Source organism: Micropterus salmoides, unplaced genomic scaffold (genome assembly GCF_014851395.1).
Source record: "Micropterus salmoides isolate LMB-PRFRI ecotype aquatic unplaced genomic scaffold, ASM1485139v1 Ms_hic_scaffold_3, whole genome shotgun sequence".
Lineage (NCBI taxonomy): Eukaryota > Metazoa > Chordata > Actinopteri > Centrarchiformes > Centrarchidae > Micropterus > Micropterus salmoides.
Window position 1 is genome coordinate 1,357,022 of NW_024042261.1, and position 24,687 is coordinate 1,381,708.

At 39.8% G+C, this 24,687-nt stretch overlaps 1 protein-coding gene across 2 annotated transcripts in view; it reads right to left on the reverse strand.

The window, feature by feature from the left end:
* Positions 1 to 24,687, reverse strand: part of lrrk1 (leucine-rich repeat kinase 1) — a 179,891-nt gene that overhangs the window by 121,469 nt on the left and 33,735 nt on the right. Inside the window, exons 3-8 of one of the 2 annotated variants that reach the window (XM_038692603.1) lie at positions 16,238 to 16,428; positions 12,696 to 12,867; positions 12,407 to 12,586; positions 5,310 to 5,446; positions 3,390 to 3,616; positions 2,092 to 2,219 (exon numbers count right to left, since the gene is read on the reverse strand). In XM_038692603.1, the coding sequence (XP_038548531.1) occupies positions 2,092 to 2,219; positions 3,390 to 3,616; positions 5,310 to 5,446; positions 12,407 to 12,586; positions 12,696 to 12,867; positions 16,238 to 16,428 (1,035 nt within the window). Of the gene's footprint in view, positions 1 to 2,091; positions 2,220 to 3,389; positions 3,620 to 5,309; positions 5,447 to 12,406; positions 12,587 to 12,695; positions 12,868 to 16,237; positions 16,429 to 24,687 lie in introns of both variants that reach the window. The other variant, XM_038692602.1, reaches the window with a different exon arrangement.

Sequence of the window (24,687 nt, forward strand, 5' to 3'; positions counted from 1 at the left end):
CGTTGGCTTCCAGACTTGTTTTCCACAGCCCCACTGAGTTCTTGATGAAGGCTATTAGTGTCCTGTTGATCTTGTACATTTCCAAGCATTCCAGTATCCAGGTATGTGGCATTGAGTCGTAGGCTTTCCTGTAGTCAATCCAGGCGGTGCACAGATTGGTCTGCCTGGTCTTGCAGTCTTGAGTGACCGCTCTATCAACCAGTAGCTGGTCTTGGCTCTCCTGGTGTTACTGCCCATTCCCATCTGGGCCCTGTCCATGTATTGAGCCATAAGCCTACTCATCTTAGCCGCTATGATGCCTGACAGGAGCAGTCAGCAGTAGGTTCATTTGTGCTGCCAGGTGTTTATGGAGTGCAGTTAGTTTCTTCAGCCAGTAGGTGTGGATCATGTCAGGGCCTGGTGCTGTCCAGCTCTTCATACCTGCCACTCTTTGTTGGATGTCTGCCATTGTAATGGTTAATGGATCTTGTTCTGGGAGATTGCTGTGATCTGTTCTTAGATCACACACACACACTACCGTTCAAAAGTTTGGGGTCAATGCCCTTATTTTCGTAAAGAAAAGCACTGTTTTAATCAATGAAGATAACATTAAATTAATCAGAAGTACAGTCTAGACATTATTAATGTGGTAAATGACTATTCTAGCTGGAAACGGCAGATTTTTAATCAAATATCTACATAGGTGTACAGAGGCCCATTTCCAGCAACCATAAATCCTGTGTTCTAATGGTACATTGTGCTAGCTAATCATGTTAAAAGGCTAACTGATGATTACAAAACCCTTGTGCAATTATGTTAGCACAGCTAAGAAATGAAGGCTATTCCATGCGAGAAATTGCCAAGACACTGAAGATTTCCTACAACTGCACTACTCCCTTCAGAGAACAGCTCAAACGGGCACTAACCAGAATAGAAAGAGAAGTGGGAGGTCCGGGTGCACAACTAAGCAAGAGGAGTAGTAAGTACATTAGAGTCTCTAGTTTGAGAAATAGACGCCTCACAGGTCCTCAACTGGCAGTTTCATTAAATGGTACACTCAAAACGTCAGTCTCAATGTCCACAGTGACTGGCCACTCCGGGATGCTGGCCTGCTAGGCAGAGTTTCAAAGAAAAAGCCATATCTGAGACTGGCCAATAAAAGGAAAAGATTAAGATGGGCAAAAGAACACAGACATTGGACCGAGGAAGATTGGAAAAAAGTGTTGTGGACAGTTGAATCAAAGTGTGAGGTGTTTGGATCATACAGAAGAACATTTGTGAGACCCAGAACAAGTGAACAGCTGCTGGAGGAGTGCCTGACTGGTGCAAACTCCTGCATGGTGGAAGTAATGTGATGGTCTGGGGCTGCTTTGGTGCTGGTGAAGTGGGAGATTTGTACAAGGTAAAAGGGATTTTGAATAAGGAAGGCTATCACTCCATTTTGCAACGCCATGCCATACCATGTGGACAGTGCTTGATTGGAGCCAATTTCCTCCCACAACAGGACAATGACCCAAATCACACCTCCAAACTATGCAAGAACTATTTAGGGAAGAAGCAGTCAGCTGGTATTCTGTCTGTAATGGAGTGGCCAGCGCAGTCACCAGATCTCAACCCTATTGAGCTGTTGTGGTAGCAGCTTGACTGTATGGTACGTAAGAAGTGCCCATCAAGCTAACTTGCGGGAGGTGCTTCAGATAAGATACTGATTTCAAATAAAAAAAATCAGTTTTTCTAACCTTGTCAATGTCTTGACTGTGACTTGAATGACTATATTTTCTATTCATTTTGCAACTCATTTGATGAACAAAAGTGTGAGTTTTCATGGAAAACATGAAATTGTCAGGGTGACCCCAAACTTTTGGAGGGTAGTGTAAATATATATAGTTTATATACACTGAACAAAATTATAAACGCAACACTTTTGTTTTTGCCCCCATTCGTTATGATTTGAACTCTAGATAGATCTTTCTCAGTGCACATGGTACATTGGTTGTGAGGCCGGTTGGATGTACTGCCAAATTCCCCGATATATATATATATATATATATATATATATATATATAAATAAAACAAACAATAGTTATATATATATGTTGAGTTGGAACATACTGGTAGGGATGTTAAATAGGATTGTGAGCTGGTTCTTGGCAGCAGAAAGTCTCCGGATGTTGGTCAGATGGAGAAATCCCGGTGGCAAACTGGTGAGCTGGTTCTCAGACAGATTTACCTGCTTTAAACTGAAGCACAAAAAAGAGGGAGGCTGAAAGGGGCAGAGATGTGTTTGCTATATACTGTACTTATGTGAGGGAATACTTAAACACTGACATTTTGGGAAATAAGCTTGTTTGTCATTTTATCCAAAGTGGGAAGAGATGACCAATATTAATTTCATCTCGTTGTGCACAGTAACAGAAACAGTTCAGGACATATTATAGATCAGCAGTACTGGGAAGATTGGGAGCAGGGGGACATGCATTTATTTATATTGTTTTATCAGTGTTTAACACATGCAGAAATAGAAAACGAGACATTGTGGTTTCAGGAGCAGTTAGCATTTGCACTGGAGCCATTTCTTGACCACTAACAAAGTGGATTCAGCATCTCTCAGCAGATCCTGCCTCACAGGGGAGTTCCCAAGGTTGGATGGATCGCTTGCTAGCCAATATAGTAAGACTGTTTTCAAAATTCAAGATTAAAAGATTCAAAGTGTTTATTGTCAGATGTTCAGGGAATTCTTTCTTTGCTGTCCACATCAAATGCCTATAATAAAAAAATAAAATTCAATAAATAGAGATATAAATTATAAGATTCAAACATAAAAATGTAAACTTCAGATGTAAAAAAATTTAAAATATAAAACATTAACTTCATTTGCGGGTCATAGCAGTAGTGCTGCCATACCACATCAGGATGCTCTTTGTTGACTACCGCTCTGCTTTTAATACAGTCATCCCCCACAAACTGTCTGCGCTTGGACTGTACTCCACGCTCTGTGACTAGCTCCTGGACTTTCTAACTGGCAGGCCCCAGTTAGTCAGAATTGGCAGCAGAACTTCAGCCACCATTATAGATGTTAACAATGTTTTTGTGTCAAGTTAAAAGTCTGACTTTATTCTCAGAATTCCAACTTTAAACTTAAATAAATACATTTTTCACATATGGCCGTAATCTGTAGAAATCAGATGACCATGTTGGCCTGAAATCAGTTTTCAATTATCAGTCAGATGAAGAGTCTCCAGCAGGGAACCAATGTGGTAATGATCTATTTGCAATTACACAACAAATGTAATTAACTTGAGGACATCCATTATATTCAAGACAGAGGACACTGACTAGATGCTATTCTGGTAAAAATATATATGCAGTCTCAGCTGCATTTAGACCAGACGACCTCCTGCCATGTGTACCTGGAGCAGATGACTTCTTGGGAATTGTGAGAAGCGGGCAGCTCTTTTAGCAGGTTGTTAGAAAGATCTAGGGTCTGCAGGTGGATGAGACCCCAGGGCACGACAGACGGAAGAGCAGCCAGGTTGTTGGACGACAGATCCAGGTGGTTGATACGTGAGGAGACATCCATGAACCAATCCAGCTCCAGCCAGGGCAGCTGCAGACCACTCCAACATACACTGACAGCCTGCTTATATCATGAAGATATACTTGTTACTGAATTGAATACTTTTTTCATGAGCAAACATTCCTCAAAGCTGCACTGAAATTTTATTTACTTTTTTACAATCCTTAACTTTTATATTTAGTCCATTCAAGATCCATTGAAGACAATTTGTTTTTTGTAAATCCTGCACTTTGTTTAGTAATAGTTTTATTTTGTTTTCAATTTCATGTACTCATTTTTATTTCCATAGACAGGTTTCTGATTTACAATCAAGGATGTGTGTTAAGTTTGGGCCAATAGACAATCGTCCATCGGCGATGGCTGACAGTACATCTTAATGTTGAGCCTGCTCTCTGTGTTCTCTGTTGCTTTACCTGGACCCTGCTTGTCAAATATCTACCGTGTCCGCGACCAGTAACGTAATAGGCTACAGAGTTTTTTACCAAAGGAAGTCTATGCGAGTGAACTATAGTTATGAGTGTTCTGCCTCCCTTTTCCAAGTTTCCAGCAAGCTGATATTTCTAAATACCAAAAATGTCAATAAACTGACATTTTTGGTATTTAGCTTGCTGGAAACTTCTAAAATTTCTTCTTACTGTGTTCACACAAACTTATTCGTGCAACATTGTTTCGATTTGTGTCTATTCAATGCAAATAGATGCAAATTTGCACCGGCAATGCAAATGACTTGAACTGGGCGAAACTTGTGTGGGGAGGAACGGGCAGAGCCGCTGCTCGCCGACTACAGCTAGTGAGTGACAGGAAGCTCTGGAGGGGAGAGCCGGGGCCGGTACTGAAGTTTTTGGACAAACACACACCCATAGTCGCACTGGATTCTGCTTTGATCTGGAGCTCAGAGTTAATTTCTTTTATTAGATTAACTTTTTTTTTTTTTTATGTTTGGGATTAAAAAGTTGATTTATCTTCACTCGTACTTCTCAACCTGTCTTACTGTAGCACTCTGTTGCACAGAGCTGTGATACTACTTCATATTTACACAGAAACCAACACAACAGGACATTGCTTAGAGAAAAGTAAGCGAGGAAGCTGAACTACTTGGTAAGTTCAGTAAATTTATGTCTGTTACTTGATTCCAGCTATCGTACTTTACTATAGCCTGGTCGTTCCAAACGCCATTTGACAGACCTGACAAAGCATGAATTCATATGTTTAGGAAATCAGCATCCATTTGATGTGTTTCTTGCAATTAAATCCCAACAAAATGTTTTTATTATTTTTTAGTTCATACTGCCGTAGGAAACCAGATTAAAGGTAATATTGTATTTACTGGAGTTCCGCAAATAAACACAAATGGTCCAATGGTCAAACTCACGCAAGTAATGCAAGGAGAAAATTCACTTTTAGTTGTATGTGAACACACCATAATAGGACATTTGTATGCGTCACTCGTCCACACATTTCCAAAACTAAATGGCACAGTTGATGGGCATCTGTCAGCTCTGGCTAGCTACTGTAACATGACACATTGCAGCCGCTAGCAGGGAATTTACTAACACAGACTACATAAAGTTAGTTCTGCAGGTACTGAGAGTCAGTGTGAGTTTCTTATAGGATTGCATGATACTGACAAAATGTGATATTGTGATTTATTGTGACAGGGCAACTTCCCAATGAAACATGATCATTATACAGAGATTCCAAGAAGGCTCAGAAACCCATTATCATTATCCCCCTTTGTTTCCGGAACACACACCTTCTCTCCTTCTGCGCTGGAGGTTTCCTGGAGTTTAAGTCTGAGCAGGTGTTTGCTGAAGGCTGGATGGTCCATCAGAGTGTATGAGGAGAATCCTGCTCCATTCTGCAGTAGGAAGTGAGCTATCTCCTCGTTCCCTACAACACAAAACATACTACTCATTCTTCTCCTCCACCACTCACTGTTAGCAGCAGTACCAGAGATAAACAAAGTGCTCACTCAGCATCTTTCCCCAGAAGTGTTCCAGGACTTTTGTAAATATGTGTCCTTACATGTTTATAAAAGCATTTGAAGATTTCATTGTCAAAAGGTCTGCTCATTTGAAGCAGAGTACTAAATGAAGTCACCTTCAGAGGGAACTTAATGGTACCACTTTGCCAAAACGTAAAGTATAGACTATAAATACAGAGCTCAAGTTGTAGCCCACAGCTAAGACTCCATGGCAACCATTTACTTCCTGTTTACATTCCCCAGAGACCCCAAATTATGGGAACTGTAGTTCCAAAACTTAGAGCAAGATTATCCCCCATATAGAAGTAAGCCAACAAATAATAGGGGTGACAAGACACTTTTTCATGTTGCACAACCAATATTCAAGTTTAAAATTGTTTTACAATTTAAAAAAACCCCAAAACCCTAGTTCAGGCAATCAATCTGGCGTTGTGACTCCCCTCAAAATTAATGTAAAAAAAAAACTGACCTGGCAGAACAATTCTAAAATTAGTCGGGGGCAACCAACTAGTTGTTAAACTGGGCTCAATCCAGGTCTAGCTTTAGTCTTGAATTGGGGTTTGTTCAATGACAATAAAGCTTTCTGATTCTGATGATTCTGGGTTTTTTTTGAGACAGTTTCCATTTTTGGATAAAAGCATTTAAGATTTCGGGCCCTATTTTAATTGCACAAGCACAAAGATAAGTGCATCTAGGGCGTAAGGACTGTGTGTGCTTCTCCGAGTGCACCTGCGATTTTGGTTCGTATATGAGTAGCAGAGCAAAGTGCAGCAGCCACATTACTGGTCTCATCACTCTGAAACAGCAGTGCTAATAACAGGGAAGCATAACAACAATAACTCAACAAATATCTCTCGATCTGTTGAGCTACACAAAGTACCACAAAATTGCTAAAGGCAGATAATATGGAAACTAAAATAATAAACATTGTTAAAGGCTGTTCAGTTTTAATTCTACTGTATGACTTTCTTTTAGAAATGGTCACATCAAAATGTGACAACAGCGGTGGCACGGTAAAGCATTTCAAGAAAAAAAAAACTTTTGTTAGAAAGAAAGTTGGAAAGGAGGCAATGACATACAGGACTGATGAGCTGCTGATCCAACATCTCATCTGGAGTGGATTTTCTCGGTTGTCTAAAACCTGTAGACTGATTTCTATTTAAAGGAGTCTATTGGGGGGAAAAAGGAAAGGATGTAACATATATGCATGTTCCCGAGTGCCTTCTCTTCCACTCCCTTTGCAACACTAGCTAAATTTAACTTAGAAATGGAGTCTGCTAACGTCAACAAACGACTAGCACCCACCACAACACAGAGTCCAACACAGACTGGCTACAGAGTCCAACACAGACTGGCAAACCTTGCTTGCTCGCTAACATTATCATTAGGACAATACTATATTATTGCATAATCAAAGTGGCTCTCTCCAAGCTGGGTGAGTTTAGCTCTAATCCTGGCTCTCTTCACTCTCTTCCCAGGGTAACTGCAACACTTGCAGTGGCGTTTGGTCCGCCTGGTCTGGCTAGGTAGTTGGAAGATGCCATGGGAAGTGATAGTCCCAAGGTCTGCTGCACTAAATCCAATCCCTGCACTTCCGTTTCTAGTGTCAATGAGTGTATTTCTGTTATAGGCTGCACCGTCGTATAGAGTATCTAACGATTGCTTTCTACTGGCCAACAGCAATGCAAGACAGGGGAGGCCAAATAGCTAACTGATACCGATACCCAGGAGGATCACGTCTAAGGAGTGTGAGAGCTAGCAACAGCATGCTGCCTGCAGTTTAGTCACTGGTGTCATTAATAACAAGGGTTTTCTGAAAATTACACATAGAACCTTTAACAAAGTTTCAATAAATATAAATTAGTTATCCAATATTCATTAATCCAGCTAACACTTCTCAGCATGTTTCCTTGATGGATAGCCCAACTCTGATCATTGAACGAGGTAAGACAGATGAAATATTAATTCAGGAAGTTAAAGCAGTGTGTAATATTTAGGAGGATCTATTGACAGAAATGCAATATAATACACATAACTATGTTTTCAATGGTGTACAAAGACCCTTCATAATGAACCGTTACGTTTTTATTACCTTAGAATGAGCCATTTCTATCTACATGCACCGCGAGTCCCCTTACATGGAAGTCGCCATGTTGGCCGTATGTTTCTACAGTAGCCCATAACGGACAATCTGCTCTACAGAGCGCGTTTCATCACTAGGTTCTTCTTCTTCTTGTGGAATTCTAGCAGTGTAGAAGCTCATCACTACGTTGAATATCTATACGAAGAAGAAGAATAAGTAGCAGTAGTTGTACAGTGTGGTCGTAGTCGTCTGGTTTATTAGAAGTAAGAAGAGGAGTGAAATTTGGACAAATGAAGGACCACATAGGAACAAAGAGTGTAAATAGTCAACGTCGAAGAACATGATGAAGCCAGAAATCACGGATATAAACATCGGTGTGGCTTTTCCCAGATGGAAGGCGCTGATGTGGGACAAAGATTTTCGAAATGCGAGTCCAAAGTTGCCTGTTTTCTGGACAGGTAATTAAGTTAGTCCAACTTTAGCAATGCAAATGAAAACTGTTATTTAGCTTTAGCTAGAAGATAGGCATAATCATAGAGAAAAATGAGTGACCATCCACGCTTGTGCACTAGATGGGTTGGTGAGGTTTATCACTCAAAATTCCATTCTAAATCAAGAGGGGCAGCTTCTTGATTTGGAAGTGAATTTTGAGGTGGGTCTCCTGAAGAAAAGCGATATCTACCTTTAACTGATGTAAATACGTCAGAACCTTCTTGCGTTTCACACGATGGTTCATCCCCTTAACATTCCAGCTCACAAATTGAATTGGGCTTCTAGCCCCCCCTCCTGTGGTCACACCATATGAATTTAGAATTCCCAGATCGATACAGACACTAAAGGCAGATATGTTATTGTTACATGCAAATTAAATAATACGCCATTTATCTTAGCTAGTGTCTATGCCCCTAATTGGAATGATGCCACACATTTTTCACAAATTTTTTCTCCAGACTGACCCAACTTGGACCGTAGCTCTGCAAAAAATGTGCCAATTTCTAAAACTGCCCTATCAATTCGGCTTTTTCTTGACATCTATGGTATTACTGATGTCTAGCGTTTTCTCAATCCCACCACCTGTAAATATTCTTTCTTTTCAGCTGTCCTCAAGACATTTTCACGCATTGATTACATCTTCATGGATAAGCGTTTTTTTATTTCTTCAGTTCAACAACGTGATTATCATGCGATTGTAATCTCTGATTATGTTCCGCATATGTTAAGACTTGATCTTCCAACCACGAAACCTGCCTACAGACCATGGCGACTCAATCCACAAAAAATTTCAGATTTAATTTCTTCACAGATTGGTTTATATTTAGAAATTAATCTGAGATCTGGTGTGTCACCGTCAATAATCTGGGAAGCACTTAAAGCTTATTTAAGAGATTATTTCTTATACCATGCAGCTACGAAAAGCTAGGAACAGCTGTTTTAATGAATTAACTAACAAAATTGGTGACCAAAATTGATTCACAGTTGGCAATATCAACCTCGGCTGATCGGGTTAAGGAACGCCTGCTCTCAAAAAGAATTTGATCTTCTTACTACACCGAAGGCTGAGAACCTATTGATCAAATCTCGCCTCACATATTATGAACATGGTGATAGATCAGGGAGGATTCTTGCACACCAGCTCCACCAAAAAGCAGCAAATCAGGCAATCCCTGAGATCTGTGACGAAACTGGTAAGGTCTGTACAGATCATGTTGCCATTAATTCGCGCTTTATGAGGTTTTATCGTAATTTGTATATGTTCGCTCACCATCTTGAAACTGTCCTTCCAACTATAATCTCACTGGACCAGACAGGCTTCATAAAAAATTGACAATCCACCTTTAATATCCACCGTCTGTATAACATAATTTATAGCCCCTCTCTTTGCCATAGTAGCTTTGCGTAGCAGTAAGGATGTTAAGGGTGTTACAAGGGCAGGATTGGAACATAAAATTTCCTTATATGCGGATGATATGTTACTTTACTTGTCTGACCCTTCCTCATCTCTTCCAGCATTCCTTAACCTTTTGAGCAATTTTGGCAAAATCTCTGGCAAAACAAACACTCATAAGAGCAAAATGATGCCTGTGAATCTGGCAGCGAGAGAATCGCTGTTTATCCTCACAATGCAGTTTAAAGTGCGTATGGACAAAATAAAATATTTGGGTGTATGGGTAAAACACAAATTTAAAGACCTCTTTTCAGCAAATTTCCCCCCTATATATTTCAGTGTGTTCCAGTCTTTTTAACCAGTTCGTTCCTCATTTCCCTAGACAGAAAGCTTTCTTCCTTCATTTGGAATAAAAAGGACCTGCGTATACGGAAAGCTATACTGCAAAGACCAAATCAGTAGGGAGGTCTTTAATTGCCAAATTTTCAGTTCTATTATTGGGCAGCAAATATTAAATTGCTAATTGGATGGATTGGAACAATTCAGACTATCCTTTGGAATTGGTAAACTCAGTACAGTACTCTCTCCCATTGTAAAGAATCACACATTTCTGCCATCTTTGACGGATACTTCATTCAGTTCTTGGCATGCATGTGGGGTCTGCTCTTTTAAAAACATGTTCATAAATGGTTTGTTTGCCTCTTTTGAACAGCTTAGTCAGGAGTTTAATATTCCTCAAACACATTTCTTTAGATACCTTCAGATTTGCAGCTTCTTAGCTTCAAATATCGTTCAATTCGCCTCACAGTTCACAGATATCCTCTTGGATTCAATTATTGATATTACTTCATCTAGAAAGGGGAAGATATGTGACATATACTCTTTATTAATGAGAGAAAATATGACCAGTTTTAACTCCCTCAGAGCCCAGTGGGAAGCAGATCTCGGAATTGAGATCTCTGAACCACTTTGGTGAAAGATGATCGGGAGAATATATTCATCTTCGATATGTATGAAGCATACTATTATGCAGTTTAAAATTCTCCATCGTTTGCACTGGACCAAAGTTAGACTATTATGGCTCTCACCCAATATAGGTTGATCTGTGATCGCTGCAAGTTGTACCAAGCTACACTAATGCATATGTTTTGGGACTGCCCTAAGTTGTTAAACTTTTGGCAGCTAATATTTGATGTGCTTTCCAAGACGACTGATGACCTCTTATAACCATTAACTTCCCTTGCTTTATTCGTTGTAGCAACACAAACTCCTGCATTAAAACAGTGAATTGTCTTATTGTATTAACAAAACTCAGAAATAAACATTGCTCAAATGAATAGGATTTTCCCACGGTATTTCAGCTTCAATTATAGCGCCACCTTTAAGCCAAATTGCACCAAATTTGTCAGGTGTCATCAGGGGCCCATGGGGAACAATTGCCCTATATTTGGAATGAATCGGACTTGTGTTTATGGAGATATAAAATTAATTTTTTTTGACGTCTTTAATCTGCAATAACAGCGCCACCTTAGGGTCAAATTTGATCACTGGAGTCAGGGGACCATCCTGAACAATTCGGCTCAACTTTCATGTCAATCTGACTTGTTAGGGGGCTAGCTGCAACAAATTTTATACAGCCCGTCAGAAGGTCATGGCACATAACACAATTTGGTGTCGATCAGCCATTCCAAAGTTAAGATATGACATCACTTCTTGTTTTTAGCATTTTTCGCAAACATTTGTTAGCTTATAATTGCAGATGTGAGAGGTTCAGGTGGTAGAGGCTCAGGTTGCCCGTTAATCGGAAGGTTGGCGGTTCAATCCCCGGCTCCTCCAGACTGCATGTCAAAGTGTCCTGTTAATTTCGGTTTGAGCACTTAGGCTCAGTGAATGAATGTGTGTGAATGGTGAATGCAGATGTAGTGTACAAGCGCTTTGAGTGGTCGAAAAGACTAGAAAGGCACAATACAAATACAGAGCATTTACATTTACATGTGAACATGTACAGTCAAGTTAGATCAAGTTCCTGTGTCATGGAGAAGAGTTTAACTTCGCCGCCACACCACCGCCACACCGTTAACTGCAAACTCACAAGTTTTACAACATGGCTTCATCAATGTGTTAAGGGTTTTCTGGGATAGTTTTGAAGCAGATATGTCCAACCTGCTAGGAGTAGTACATTACAGCATAAAATGTGTGATTTCCTGTTGCCAGCAGGTGCTATGACTTAGAGTGAATATTGGCATATGGATGTGTGTTCAGGGCAGGAGTCTTACTGTACATTTAAAATTTGGTGCAGATGTGAGCATGTACGGTACACTTAAGTTATAACAAGTTCCCGTTTCATTTTGGACGCCATGCCACAGACATGAAAACTCACAGATAACTTTTCATCGTCAATGCCTTTAGAAAGCACAGCAGAAATTTGAAGTTGATCGGATTAATTCTGTAGGAGAAGAAGTTCATTAAAGTACGCACCCTGTAAACGCTGAAAAATGAGTTAAAATTTTACTTTAAATTCAAAATGGCTGACTTCCTGTTGAGTTTAGGGTATGGGTTGTTGAGGCTTTTGTGTGTGTCTTGATATGATATATGTCCCCACAAAATTTTGTGCATGTACGTTGAACATGGCGTGGGGGCTAATTTTTTCCAATTTTGTAGGTGGCACTATGGAGCCATTTTGCCATGCCCATGTGCAAGACCCCTAAAATACGCAATTTTTTGCCACACCTCACTTGTGTGCAAAGTGAGTTTTCGGGGACATTTAGGCCATCAAAAGTGCGATTCATTCAGGACAAGAATAATAATCCTTTTCAATTCAAGTTTCAATAGGGTCCTCGCTTGCTTCGAGCCCTAATTAAAGTAGCCTATCAGCTAGACATGTGTGCGTCTCCTTACCTGCTCGCGCAGCAGCATACAGTGGCAGCCCAGTGATGACAGCAAACTCATCACTGAGGAAGGCACAGTCCTTAGCATCAGCATCATAGCCGTGGACCAGCAGCCGGACTACGTCCAGGTGACTCTGCTGGCAAGACGTGGCCAGCATCCTGTTCAGCAAGTCTCTCCTCAGACATGGACCTAAGAGGGAACCAGAGACCCAACACCAGTTGGATGAAACAGATCAATCCATACAAGGCCAGGCCTGTCCCATAGATCGTGAATGTTGAGCTGTTTATTTTCCTCATACCAGGTATAGAATCCAGCAGCTCTTTAACCAGGCTTGTGTGGCCATAGTATGCTGCCAGGATGGCTGGGTTGCTGTTGGATGGCTCCTGGGGCACAGGAATACGTGCTTCTTTTAGGAGGTACTGCAGACTCTGCAGATCACCATGCTGAGTGGCTATGCACAGGAGACGTACCTATAACAACACACACAGTGAGAAAACCACTATTGACGAATAGTAGGAATATGCATTATTCCCGATCAAGCTTCATGTAATGCTGACTCTGTCTGTGTTTAGTCCAGATTAAATATTACACACAATAAACTGCAAGAGGACGTTGATTTGCTGAACTGCACAGTAAAAATGTATTTATGGGAACAATAAGTGGGTGTCTGACATCAGAATAAAAGTTTAAATTAGCGTAAGAAAAATTGCAAGTGCAAACAATATTCAGTATGCTATACAAAAAACAGTGACACTAAACCTTACTGAGACTGAGATTTATTTGATTGTTTATTCATAGTTCAGTACAGTACAGTAGAGAACACATATTATGTTATTTTACTGACAGTTCACTGATCAAAGGGAATTCTACCACACAATTTATTATTAGCTAAATTAAACCTCCATATTTGTCAATAGGAAGCCAAGCTTTCCAAGACTGCCAATTTACAGTAGTCACAAGTAATACATCTGCACTAGTTTCATATATTTATTTTGTTTGAATTTTGTTTTATAGGGACGCTGCAATTCAACATAGTTCCAATACAGAGCATGAAAGTGATGTCAGAGTTTTTCAGCTATTGCTGCTAATATTAATTTATTTTTCCTAGTTGGGCTTTTACATACGTGCAAGTAAAATATACAAATTTCAGTATCAATAATACACTACAGAAATACAATAAAATACACATATCACAATATACATACCACAATACACCTTTGTAATTCAGAGTACAATTAGCTAAAATGGGTACAGCTCTGGTTTGCTTTGAGCTAGAACTTAACCTGTCTGAAATTAATTTGATTTTCAATTGGTAAAGTGCTCCATAGTTGACAGCGCTTTATGGAGAAAGCTGATTGTTCATATTTAGATCTACGATGTGGTATTTTACAGTTACCATTAACCATGCTCCTAGTTACTCAGTTACTGTCTTGTCTTTGGATATATCTGGACATATGCGCACACATGTACACACACACACACACACACACACACACACACACACACACACACAGTCTCACACATAGACACAAACAAATTTAGGTTGTCCCTGGTAGAATTATTCCTGATGCTTTTCTTTCAGTTACTTATTTAAATTAATTATTATTCCAGCTCTCGTGGCTGTGTTGTGTTGCTTATTTAGTGTGCTGGACTGTTTCTTGTTTTCATTTTTCTCTTAGTTGTCTTACTATGTCAGCTGTTCATTGCTGCTGTTCGGCTGGTTGTCTTTTACTATTATTATTTGTTTTTTGTTTGTTTGTTTGTTTGTTGTTTTTCTCCTCCCCAAGCCCCCCTCTCTGTTCTATTGCAGGTTTCGTTGCTTTCTGCAATTGGTGTTTCCCACTGCTTTTCCCTGTTGTCCCCACCTTCCATCCCCCTTCTCTTACAGGTCTTGTCCTTTCTCTGTGCTGCCTGTTGTGCGATGTTTGTGCTCCCCTGTATCTGCCCCCCTGTCCGGCCTGGTGACAAATCAATACATAATTAAATAAATAATAAAACACACAAAGAAGTATATTAATACTCTCTTGTTAAAGTAAAATCTGTCTGGTACAATATGGTATCCAGGTCATCATACTCTATACCAGGTAGGACAGGTTTAAAAATATATATATATATCTGGACAGAGGCTCTGAGGTTAGTCTGTTCATAAATTTCAAAACTAATTTGAGAAAACAAAAATGAGTAATGCTCTCAAAGCTAAGTAGATTATAACTTTTTAGTATGTGACAGTGAGGTGTCTGATTGTAGATGAACATGCTTGAGCAAACATCATCCAATTTAAAAAATGAGAGAAGATCACAGTGCACATAAATAACTGATTGCCTGAGTGGGATATGTAGGGCCTCATTCATTTGAAACAATTAAAGTTGGTCTTTACATTTTTTTAAATCTTCATTCACTTGCTAGATTTCAGATGACGATCTAAGATTATTCCTAAGAACATGAAATCACTGATTTCTATTTCTTCACAAGCATAAATCTCAGTGAAGAAGAGATCTTGTGTGTTTCTCTAAAGGCTTGTGCCGACTACACAACTTGCTGACTTGTGACAGGAGTCTTGAAGTCGTTGTGGCGTTCACACTACGTGACTGATCAGTGACAGGGGGTCACACACTAGACAACCTGACGGCTGTGTCACCCGACGCTGGTCTCCAAACCACGTTTTGTCAAGAAAACACACGTGAAACGCGAAATGGGAAATGACGTGAACCTACATACGAAACAGCGTTTGTTATTATAAAGACAGCAATTATAAAGACATAATTTAACAAGCACTGAAGTGTAAAGTATGAACATTGCCGTTGTTGTGTTGTTTGCCATCCTCTGCAGTTGACTTGGCAATACAATTTTTCCACTTTCATTCCTTCTGGTGGAGTAGCACTTACCAGCTCCCAATGTATGAAAAGTAATCTAATACATTTGCAGGCTCAGACTGGGATGAAGAATCTGAAGTTTGAGATCCCTGCAGTACTACACAGCTGGTCAACCCTTATCTTCAAACTCAGTAAGGCAACCTTTCACTTCAACACTTACTGGTGTTTAAGAACCCAAGCCTGAATGACACTACGACAACTTTCAAACACAAACCTTTTGTTTGATGTGGGATAATAAACAAGTATTGCCTACATTTGAATAATTCATACCAGACTGAAGCTCTGGGAAATATCTGGTCATTGTTGTTCACACAGACCTGGGTCTGGCTGAGGTAGTAGATAAATGTCACTGGCACTTTTAAAACAATGCCAGTTTATGAGAGACGTGCCTGAGTGTGCTGTGTGTGAGCTGCCTGTAGTGAGCCAGCTGTATGAATATATGAATATATTCTGTTCCTGTTCAGATGTTCAGATAAACTGCAACATAAAAAGACAAACAAGATTCCCGCTCATCATTCTCCAGACAACCCACAGGGGGAGGGGTTGATTGAACCAGCCGGTTACAGCTAAGTGTAACTAAGCATCGTTACATCTGCAGCAGTAGGCAGCTACACATCATCGATAAATTTACAACACAAGTACACTAGACCTAATACAGACACTGTATTTGATTTACAGAGTAGTGGACTTATAGGTTATTAAAAGTGCTCACTGCAGTGTTTAGACAGGACATTCAGACCAGGAAGCAGCAAGCTACTTATTTTATTGACAGAAGTTCCTAGGTGAAGGTCTTAACTTGCTGGACAAGAAAGACTGTTTTTGTTTTTGTTTTCTATAAAGTATATCAGCATATCGCCATAACCCTAGTTTCCACACTGCATAACACATGATGATAAAATCATGACCACAGCCCAACAAGCGGTGCAGGTGAAAATGGGATAGTTATGTAAATTTTGTGTGTACTCACCCCATCGATAGGGGGAGCTCCCGCGCTGCACTCCAAGCAGCAGGCTTGTTGGATGAGCTCCCTGGCAGACTCCTCCGCTCCATCCTCATACGCTGCCTGGATGTTCTCCAGAGTGGGAGAACAAACCAGTGCAGAGGCGGGCCCCTGATCCTCTACCAGTGATGCCTTGGCTCCCATTTCCACCCCAGGGCCTGGCAGCATGGACATCAGACAAAAGGAAAACAGTTGTGAAATAGAAGTGAAAAAGTATTTGTGAGGAGAAATGGGATCAAACGGAGACTTTTGGCAGCATGCTGCAGATAAGATAATAAGATATAAAAATATTGATCCCCGTAGGGGAAATTCAATTTAACACAGCAGGTTAAAATGAATTTGAAAATGACATTTTGTCCCTCAGCCAAGTAACTTCTTCAGTTCAGAACTTCAGTTCAGACTTATTCAATTCAGAACTGAGAACAGGACAACGACACAAAGAACTAATATATTTGTCCTATTGCCCAATGTAGGATTGATTCTGACTCGTGTGATCCAAACATTTCCAATAACTCCAGAGCGTCCAAAAGTCAAAGTAGAAAGAAGCTCCAAGTCAACATTTACTGAAAAAAAAACAATAGATGTAATCAATTCCAAAATTCACAACATATTTTTTACTAACAAAATATATATCCATATTTGTTGGCATTTAGTTTTTTTAAAAACAACATTTTCACTGTGGTCAAAAAACTGTTTGTTAACCCGCTTGCCGCACACAATAGGAGCCCGTACCTGCCTGTTAATGGGGGAGCAATCTAACAGCACCATAACTGACAAGTTATATTTATTAAAGAAAGTTGATTTAATAAAAAACACATTAACTCATTTAATCTAATCTTTTCATACAGAGCATGTCTAGTCCATACTCTTTTTAATATTATTTACAGAGACCCAACAGTTCCCACCATGAGCAAGCACTTGGCCAAACAGGCAAAGAAAACCCCCCATTTAGCAGGTATAAACCTCAAGCAAAACCTAGACTCACGGTGGGCGGCCATCTGCTTCAACGACATTTGATGAATCCTAAGAAGCTTATCAATTTAGCATCGCAAAGGTCTTTAGATTGTCCAATTTTAAGTTGATAAGATTAATTCTCTATAAAGACCCCTGGTCATGCCCTATCCAGAAGAAAAATCTTTTGCTCAGAATAGTCTTTTCTTTAACTCTTGAGAAAGCAGTAAGATCTCAATTGTTTATCTTTTTGAGATAACTTCAGTCTGAATTGTTGCTCCTAAAACCTACTTAGGAGAAAAGATAAGGAGTGATTGAGGTTTTGAGACTAGTGTCAGACAAATGGATATTGAATTTAGATTACAATCAGAGAAATGGAAGAGATCTCATCATTGTATCTTTTTGAGTACATTAATGTCTTGCTTATTACTCCTAAAAAGCAATTAGGAGCACTAGGGAGATGTTAGAGAGCTTTATTGTATCACATTATGGTCTATGCTTAGAGAACCTTTCTTGTCCCGAGCTGGATTTGAACCCCAGTCCTGCTGCTCAAAGGGCGATAATAATGCCCCTGCACTTAGCATAGAGTGAAGAACTGATTGTCTTTAAATATAGAACAATTTTCCTTGACTCGAGAGGAGAAATAACGTATCCACAATTAAAGTCCTCAAAATTCTACTCAAGTAAAGGTAAAAAGTATTCTATAGTGAATGTACTTAAGTATCAAAAGTAAAAGTGCTTATTCTGTGTGACGTTGTATGTCAGTTCTTGCGTGCATTCAGTCCTTCATGAATTAATCTCTAAACATCATGTCAAAGTGGTGGGTGTTCCAGTTATGCTAGCTGTGACTACCTTAACAAATTGGAAAACATGAAATTTGAAAGTGCCTTATTTACAATGACGAAATACATTGTATTCTTCTTCTCAGTAACTTGTTACAGGGTCAATAAATTCAGGAGTAAAAGTATAAAGCCCCCTAAAAAGAAAATACTCAGTACCTCAACATTTGACTTAAGTAAAGTACTTGAGCAAAATACCTTCATTTTCCACCCTAAAGTGGGTCACTAAGACAAAACTGAGACATATCTGAGACTTAAATTACATTTATTTAAAATTATTTAGAGATCTCATGTTTTGATAAGAGCAAGACACAGAAGAAATGAGACATATTTGAGAAGAATCATGAGATCCCAGGAGTCATAGCTGAGTTTTCTTTGAGGTCTTTCTCTGATGTCATGGTCCTAAGGTCAGGAGACTTAAATAAGACTTATTTACGATCAGTTAGAGATCTCTTGTTTTGATCAGAGTAAGACATAAATGACATTTTATACTGTATGGTTGTTTCTCCTGAGCTGAATTTGAAGAAATAGGAGAAAAGGCCTTTGGTCTCACCTTAGTATTAACAGTATTTGTGTCTAGGAGAAATGTAAGGAACAACTACAACATCTCTTCTTGGATTTTGCTTCCCTATTAGCAATCACAGCAGAATGTAGGGTTGGGTGATATGGCAAAAATGTTAACAAGATAAACTTTTTATATCATCCGATGTTGATAATTATCAGGATAAATGTCCAATCATTATTTAAGTTTAAAGGCTGATTTTTGCTCCTGAGTGAAAGTTGAATAAACCACATGGTTAATTGTGGCTTTAAACTATTCTTTAGAACATGCAAAAAAACACTTGCCAAATAGTGGATCAGTGGATATGTATGAGTAAAATTAAGTAAATTAAGTTCTAATTTATTCATGATTCAAATGAATAAATCAAACATTAATTGAACATTTATTAAACATTTGTTATATTTGTATTGAGAAAATTGTATTGCGATAATAATCTATTGTTTTATTGACCAGCCCTAGCAGAACGTTGCGATTTTCGCCAATCCTGGCATTATGACACTTACTGTACTATAAAAAGACAGGCAGGTTATGGCGCCAAGTTCCTCATATTAGTCCTGTGCAAACAGGATTCAGACAACAAAGAAGTGTATCCTGGTTTGCAACAGTAAAAGGAGTGAATGTTGTTGTACAGGATAGCCCTGTAAATTTAGACCTGGCAGGACTGGCTGACTGCTTATTTTCTTTTTCTGGGCTATTTTTGCACAACATACTGTACATAAATAAAATAAAACCTCTGCTCGTACCTAAAGCATCTAAAGGACAAAATATAAATAAAAACTGCCCTCCCAATGCTGGTGAACCTGGACCTCTCTGTCAGTTTGGCTGGTTATTGATGTGTCTGTCAGAGCAGTTATTGATTTAACAAACACTTCTGTTTCCTCTTTCAGCTGTGTCTGAGCTGCATGGGCATGCTTCCTGCAGCACAGTGGGTTTTCTATGAATAATTAAGACAGAGAGAGTCTCACTGCTGAGGCAATATGAGAAAGTCTGAAGGGTGAAACCATTAGACCTTCATGTACATCCCATCATCTATCAACTCCCCTATCACACAGCCTTACATAACCTATCCATGAAAGCTACAAAAAGACTTTGGGTGGGATGAGGCTGCCATCATCTCCTCCATTACTGAATTTCCCCTTTCACTTGTCCATCTGGTTTACAGATCAAAGGAAACATACTGACTATCTTTTCTCCTGTCATCTATTTAATAAAAAGGTGGAATTTCCACAAAAATAACCTTTAAAGAAAAAATAGCGATGAATCCTGCCTCAATGGTGCCTTAAGATCCTTAAGAAGCCGCAAAACACCAGAATTTAATTCAGCACTTTTAGCTCTACACAATTCCCTACATGCTAATTCGGAAGCATTTCTATTTGAAAATAAATAAACCCTTGAGACTTGAGGAAGGGATTTGTATTATATATTGTATTATAGATATTAATATATTAAACAATACAGTGTTTTACAAAATGACAATCACAAATCATCAAATGTTCATGAGTGCTGCTGATCAGTACCAGTATGCTTCCTTATGGGGAATTTCCAACTCTATACTCTCAACACCAAACAGTCATCAACTGTTTCACTTTCCCTATGTCAGTGCTGAACCACAAGAAGGAACCAACTTCACATCCACTGTGGACAGTATCCAGTCTAAACTGGCAAAACACACTGGTGGCAACAAAATTTATAAGCCAAGTTAAATCAACTTCCAACTCAACCAGTGGAGAAAGACGTTTTCACATCCTTAGTTAACTAAAAGTACAGAAGTATGGTCTTCTGGCTGGTGAGCAGCACAGAGTAGCGGTGTTATCCTCTGTCTCTACCACACAGTTAACACTTCGATTACTTACTCAATATACTTTGCTTAATTTAACAAATACTAAGTAACAAACGGTTTATGACCATATTGTGCCCACCAGTAAGGCAGAACAGTCCGAGGGGTCTTGGCTCGACACAGCTACCGCTGACAATGCAACTTTGACTAGCATGCTAGATGAGCTGCGGACCGACCTGATAACCAAATCTGAATCCGTAGATGTTAGATTCGAAAGCAAAGTTGCTGCTATCGATTCTAAGCTGGACGGGATACAGACCACAGTTACCAACCACAAGCAGCGCATCTCTGACCTGGAGTCTGGCCTTAATCAGCTGTAGTCCCTGGAGTCAAAGGTAAGGTAAACGACAATGCCATATGAGAGCTAAACACACTGATTTGGAGGGGAGAAGCAGACGGTGTAATCTATGTTTGATAGATACCTGAGGCAGTTGAGGGTGCCCAGCCAATGTCGTTCTTCTCCAACCTCCTGGTAGAAGTACTGGCTTTCTTCTCCTCCAGAGCTGGATAGGGCCCATTGTGCTCTCAGAGCCAAACCGGGTGCGGGGGAGAGACCTAGAGCTGTGCTTATGCGTTTCCACAAATTCCAGACTATGGACTTAATCATTCTGGCAGCCCGCAAACACCAAAGCGAACTTAATTATAAAGACAAGCTGGTCTACATATATGAAGACTACTGTCCCGAGGTGATGGAGCAGCATGACAAATACCAGGAGGTCATGAGCCAGCTGTTCAGCCACAACCTTAAGCCTTCACTGCTTTACCCAGCGCGGCTGTTCATCAGGACAGATGATGGTAGTAGATGGCATCTCTCATCAGTGAAAGAGGTACATCAGTTCGTGTACGTATTCCAGAAACACAGCTCTCCATCGGTTGGGGACTGATCCAAATTAAACACCAGCTGCTTACTCAGGGGAGGTGGACTAGCATTATCAGTGCTACTTTGGCCCCTTGCTGCCATGCATGGAAAGTTAATGACTTTGCCTGTAGCAAGAGAAGGGACATGCTTGACCTACTGATACCTGGATGAGACAGCCAACAACACAATGGATTTATATCTGCCCTGCTCGGAAAATGTATAGTAGCTTGCAAAATGAATGGACATTTCTCTCTCAGTCTGTTTTTCGACAATGTACTTGGGCAAGCCGGGAATGGGCGTACCATGTTGTTGAATCACACAGTTTATAAACAGGGTTGTAATTTTGGAAGGTTCACTGCCCAGTTAGTTGTAGCTAGCAACCTGGTCTAGTCTGGTCTGCCGCATCACTTTCCATCTCTGTTTTTTTCACCCCTTGCCTTCCTTTCTCCTCAGCACACTGGACTACACACTTACATATTGAGTCAGAGCAACATGTATGACATAAGAAACAACTCATGCATGTACAACATTCGCTTCATGTCTTTGAATGTTAAGGGGGCAAATTGAGATAGAGAGATAGAGAGATAGATAGATAGATAGATAGATAGAGAGATAGAGAGATAGAGAGATAGATAGATAGATAGATAGATACTTTATTTATCCCGAGGGAAATTCAAGTATCCAGTAGCATACAAAATATACATACATTAAACCTATATTAAAATAAAATAAAAATAACTTGTAACACAGAAGCCACAGTAAACAGTGCAAATGAAGTGCAGATGGAAGTAAACAGTACAGATGGAGGTAGAAATAGTTATTTTGTCTTTTGTCCTCCGTGCCATGACTAGGAGCTGTTGTACAGTCTGATGGCCAGGGGGACGAAAGAGTCTGTTTGTGAAGCTGGGCTGGGACAGCAGTCTGCCACTGAACACACTCCAATGCCCGATGAAGGTGTGGTGTAGGGGGTGGTGGGCATTGTCCAGTATGGACAACAGTTTGTCCAGGGTCCTTCTTTCTGCCACTTTCACCAGAGAGTCCAGGTCTGAGCCCACCACTGAGCCCGCTCTGTCCAGTCGAATGGCATCTCTAAAAAACATCTGCAGCAGTTTTTTGCATCAATCTCTAGTTGTGATAGGAGCTGCCGTTTGCAGATGTTAGAACACTGAGCAAGGAGTTGTTTCTTTGTCAGTGTTGATGATGTGTTTCAAAGCATCTATATATCCCATATATATCTATCTATCCCTCTGGATTATCTCGGCAAAGGAGAAGTGCTCACTAACACTGATTTTGACAGATTTGTGAACAATATTTGTGGGAGATAGGCTTTTTGTGTACATATAGAAAGTCTTAGATATTTGAGTTCAGCTCATGATGAATGGGGGCAAAAACAAAAATGTTGCGTTTTAATTTTGTTCAGTGTATGATGTTTGATACTGGAGCTGATGAATGGCATATTGGAAATTTTAATTTCCTTACAGAATGTTTGTTTTATGTCCATCCATGAGTGGTCCAGGGGGCTTTGATTGCTCTATTTTGAGATACATTGTAGTCTGACAGGCAGTAATGAGCAAAATTTGGCAGTTCTAAAGCACCACAGTCTTTAAACTGATTCATGGAGGATTATTTCTCCACAAAATTTAGAGATGTTTGAGTCCAGTGACTTAAACCAGACAGCAGATGGTTGGGTGGGTAACACTGAAAACAGGTAATTGATTTTGTGCAGGACCATGATTTTTATGGTGGCGACTCTTCCCATGAGTGATACGGGCAACGTTGTCCATCGCACAAGGTCATCCTCAATTGATTTAAGTCAAGCGCGTAGTTTAGCCATGTCAGTTCTGACAGCCTGGAGGAAATATTGACACGCAGATATTTAATAATCCCTTAGCGGTGTAGTATATATACTCTGGAAATCACACATTATAGGTAAAACTATGGATTTACTCCAGTTAATGGAGTAGTCTGAGATGGATGAGAATGTATATGTAAGTGTGATTGTCTCAGAAAGAGACATTTGTGAGTTTAGGAGGAAAAGCAATACATCATATCCATAAAGATACATTTTCTGTTTGAATTCCTTTAATATTTCTATTTTGTCTGAAAGCAGCCGATAGTGGCTCTATAACAATGGTGAACAGTGAGGAAAAGAGAATGGGCAACCTTGCCTGGTACCTGGTAAGTATGATCATTTGTCCTGACATAAGCTCTTGGGGATATGTATAAGATTTTAATCCAGTCTATGAAAAAGGTTCCAAATCCAAATTGATGTAAATTAGTGAACAGAAATTTCCAATTTACCCTATCAAATGCTTTCTCTGCATCTAAAGAAACAACTGTAGTTTCCAAGTTATAAAGATCAGATCAGAAGAAGATCAGTTCAGAAAGAGCTTTATTAAGTAGTGTTTAACACATACGAGGAATTTGCTTTGGTGATAAGGTGCTACACGTAGACAAACATACAGCTGACATAAATAAATGTAGAAATATATAAATATGGAATAGACAATGCAAGTTATATAAGAATATTAACAAAAATAGAGAAAAATATTTGCAGAATATACAACTATTTGCAGAACATGTGCATTATTCTGGGTTTGTGTAGTGCAGACGAATTACAACAAAATATGTAAATTGACAGAAACAGTTTGTGTCCAGGGTGGGAGGGATCAGCTGCAATCTTTCCTGCTCGCCTCAGAGTCCCGGAGGCGTACAGGTCTTGAAGTGATGGAAGATTCTTTAAGGGTGTCTGTTGATTTTCAAATATGGTAATTGCCTGCTGTACTGAGCCTGTCAACTACTTGATTACACACCAGGTTGAAGTCCCCTCCTATTATAAGAGCTGTGTCTGAGTGAGCAGAGAGTGAGGTGAAGAAAGAATGAAAATAGGAGGGCTCGTTAACATTCAGGCCACAGATATTAGCGATCCATAAATGAGTATTCTGAATCAAAATGTTAACTATAATAAATCGAGCCTCTGGATCTAAAGTAGTAGTGTGTGTGTGTGTGTGTGTGTGTGTGTGTGTGTGTGTGCGCACTAACAATGTGCTAGTGCCTCAAAAATAGAGGAAAATACACAGAACATTATTGGACAGGCTTGTTTAATAACCACAGTATACGGCCCAGCCCTAGTCACCACATCTTATTTCATCAGCACGCCCAGTCAATGATTGCTACAAAATGCACTCCATCAAAGTCCATCTTAGCGGCACTAGCTTTCTCGCCATACCCGCCCTCTAACCATTCACCCACGGTACTAGCTGATTGGTTACATGTCATGAGTAATATAAGAGCCTATCAACACTATTGTGCGGAAGAAGCCAATGGAACGAGCCAGCCTTCACGCTGCAGCCCCTCCCCTTTTGACTC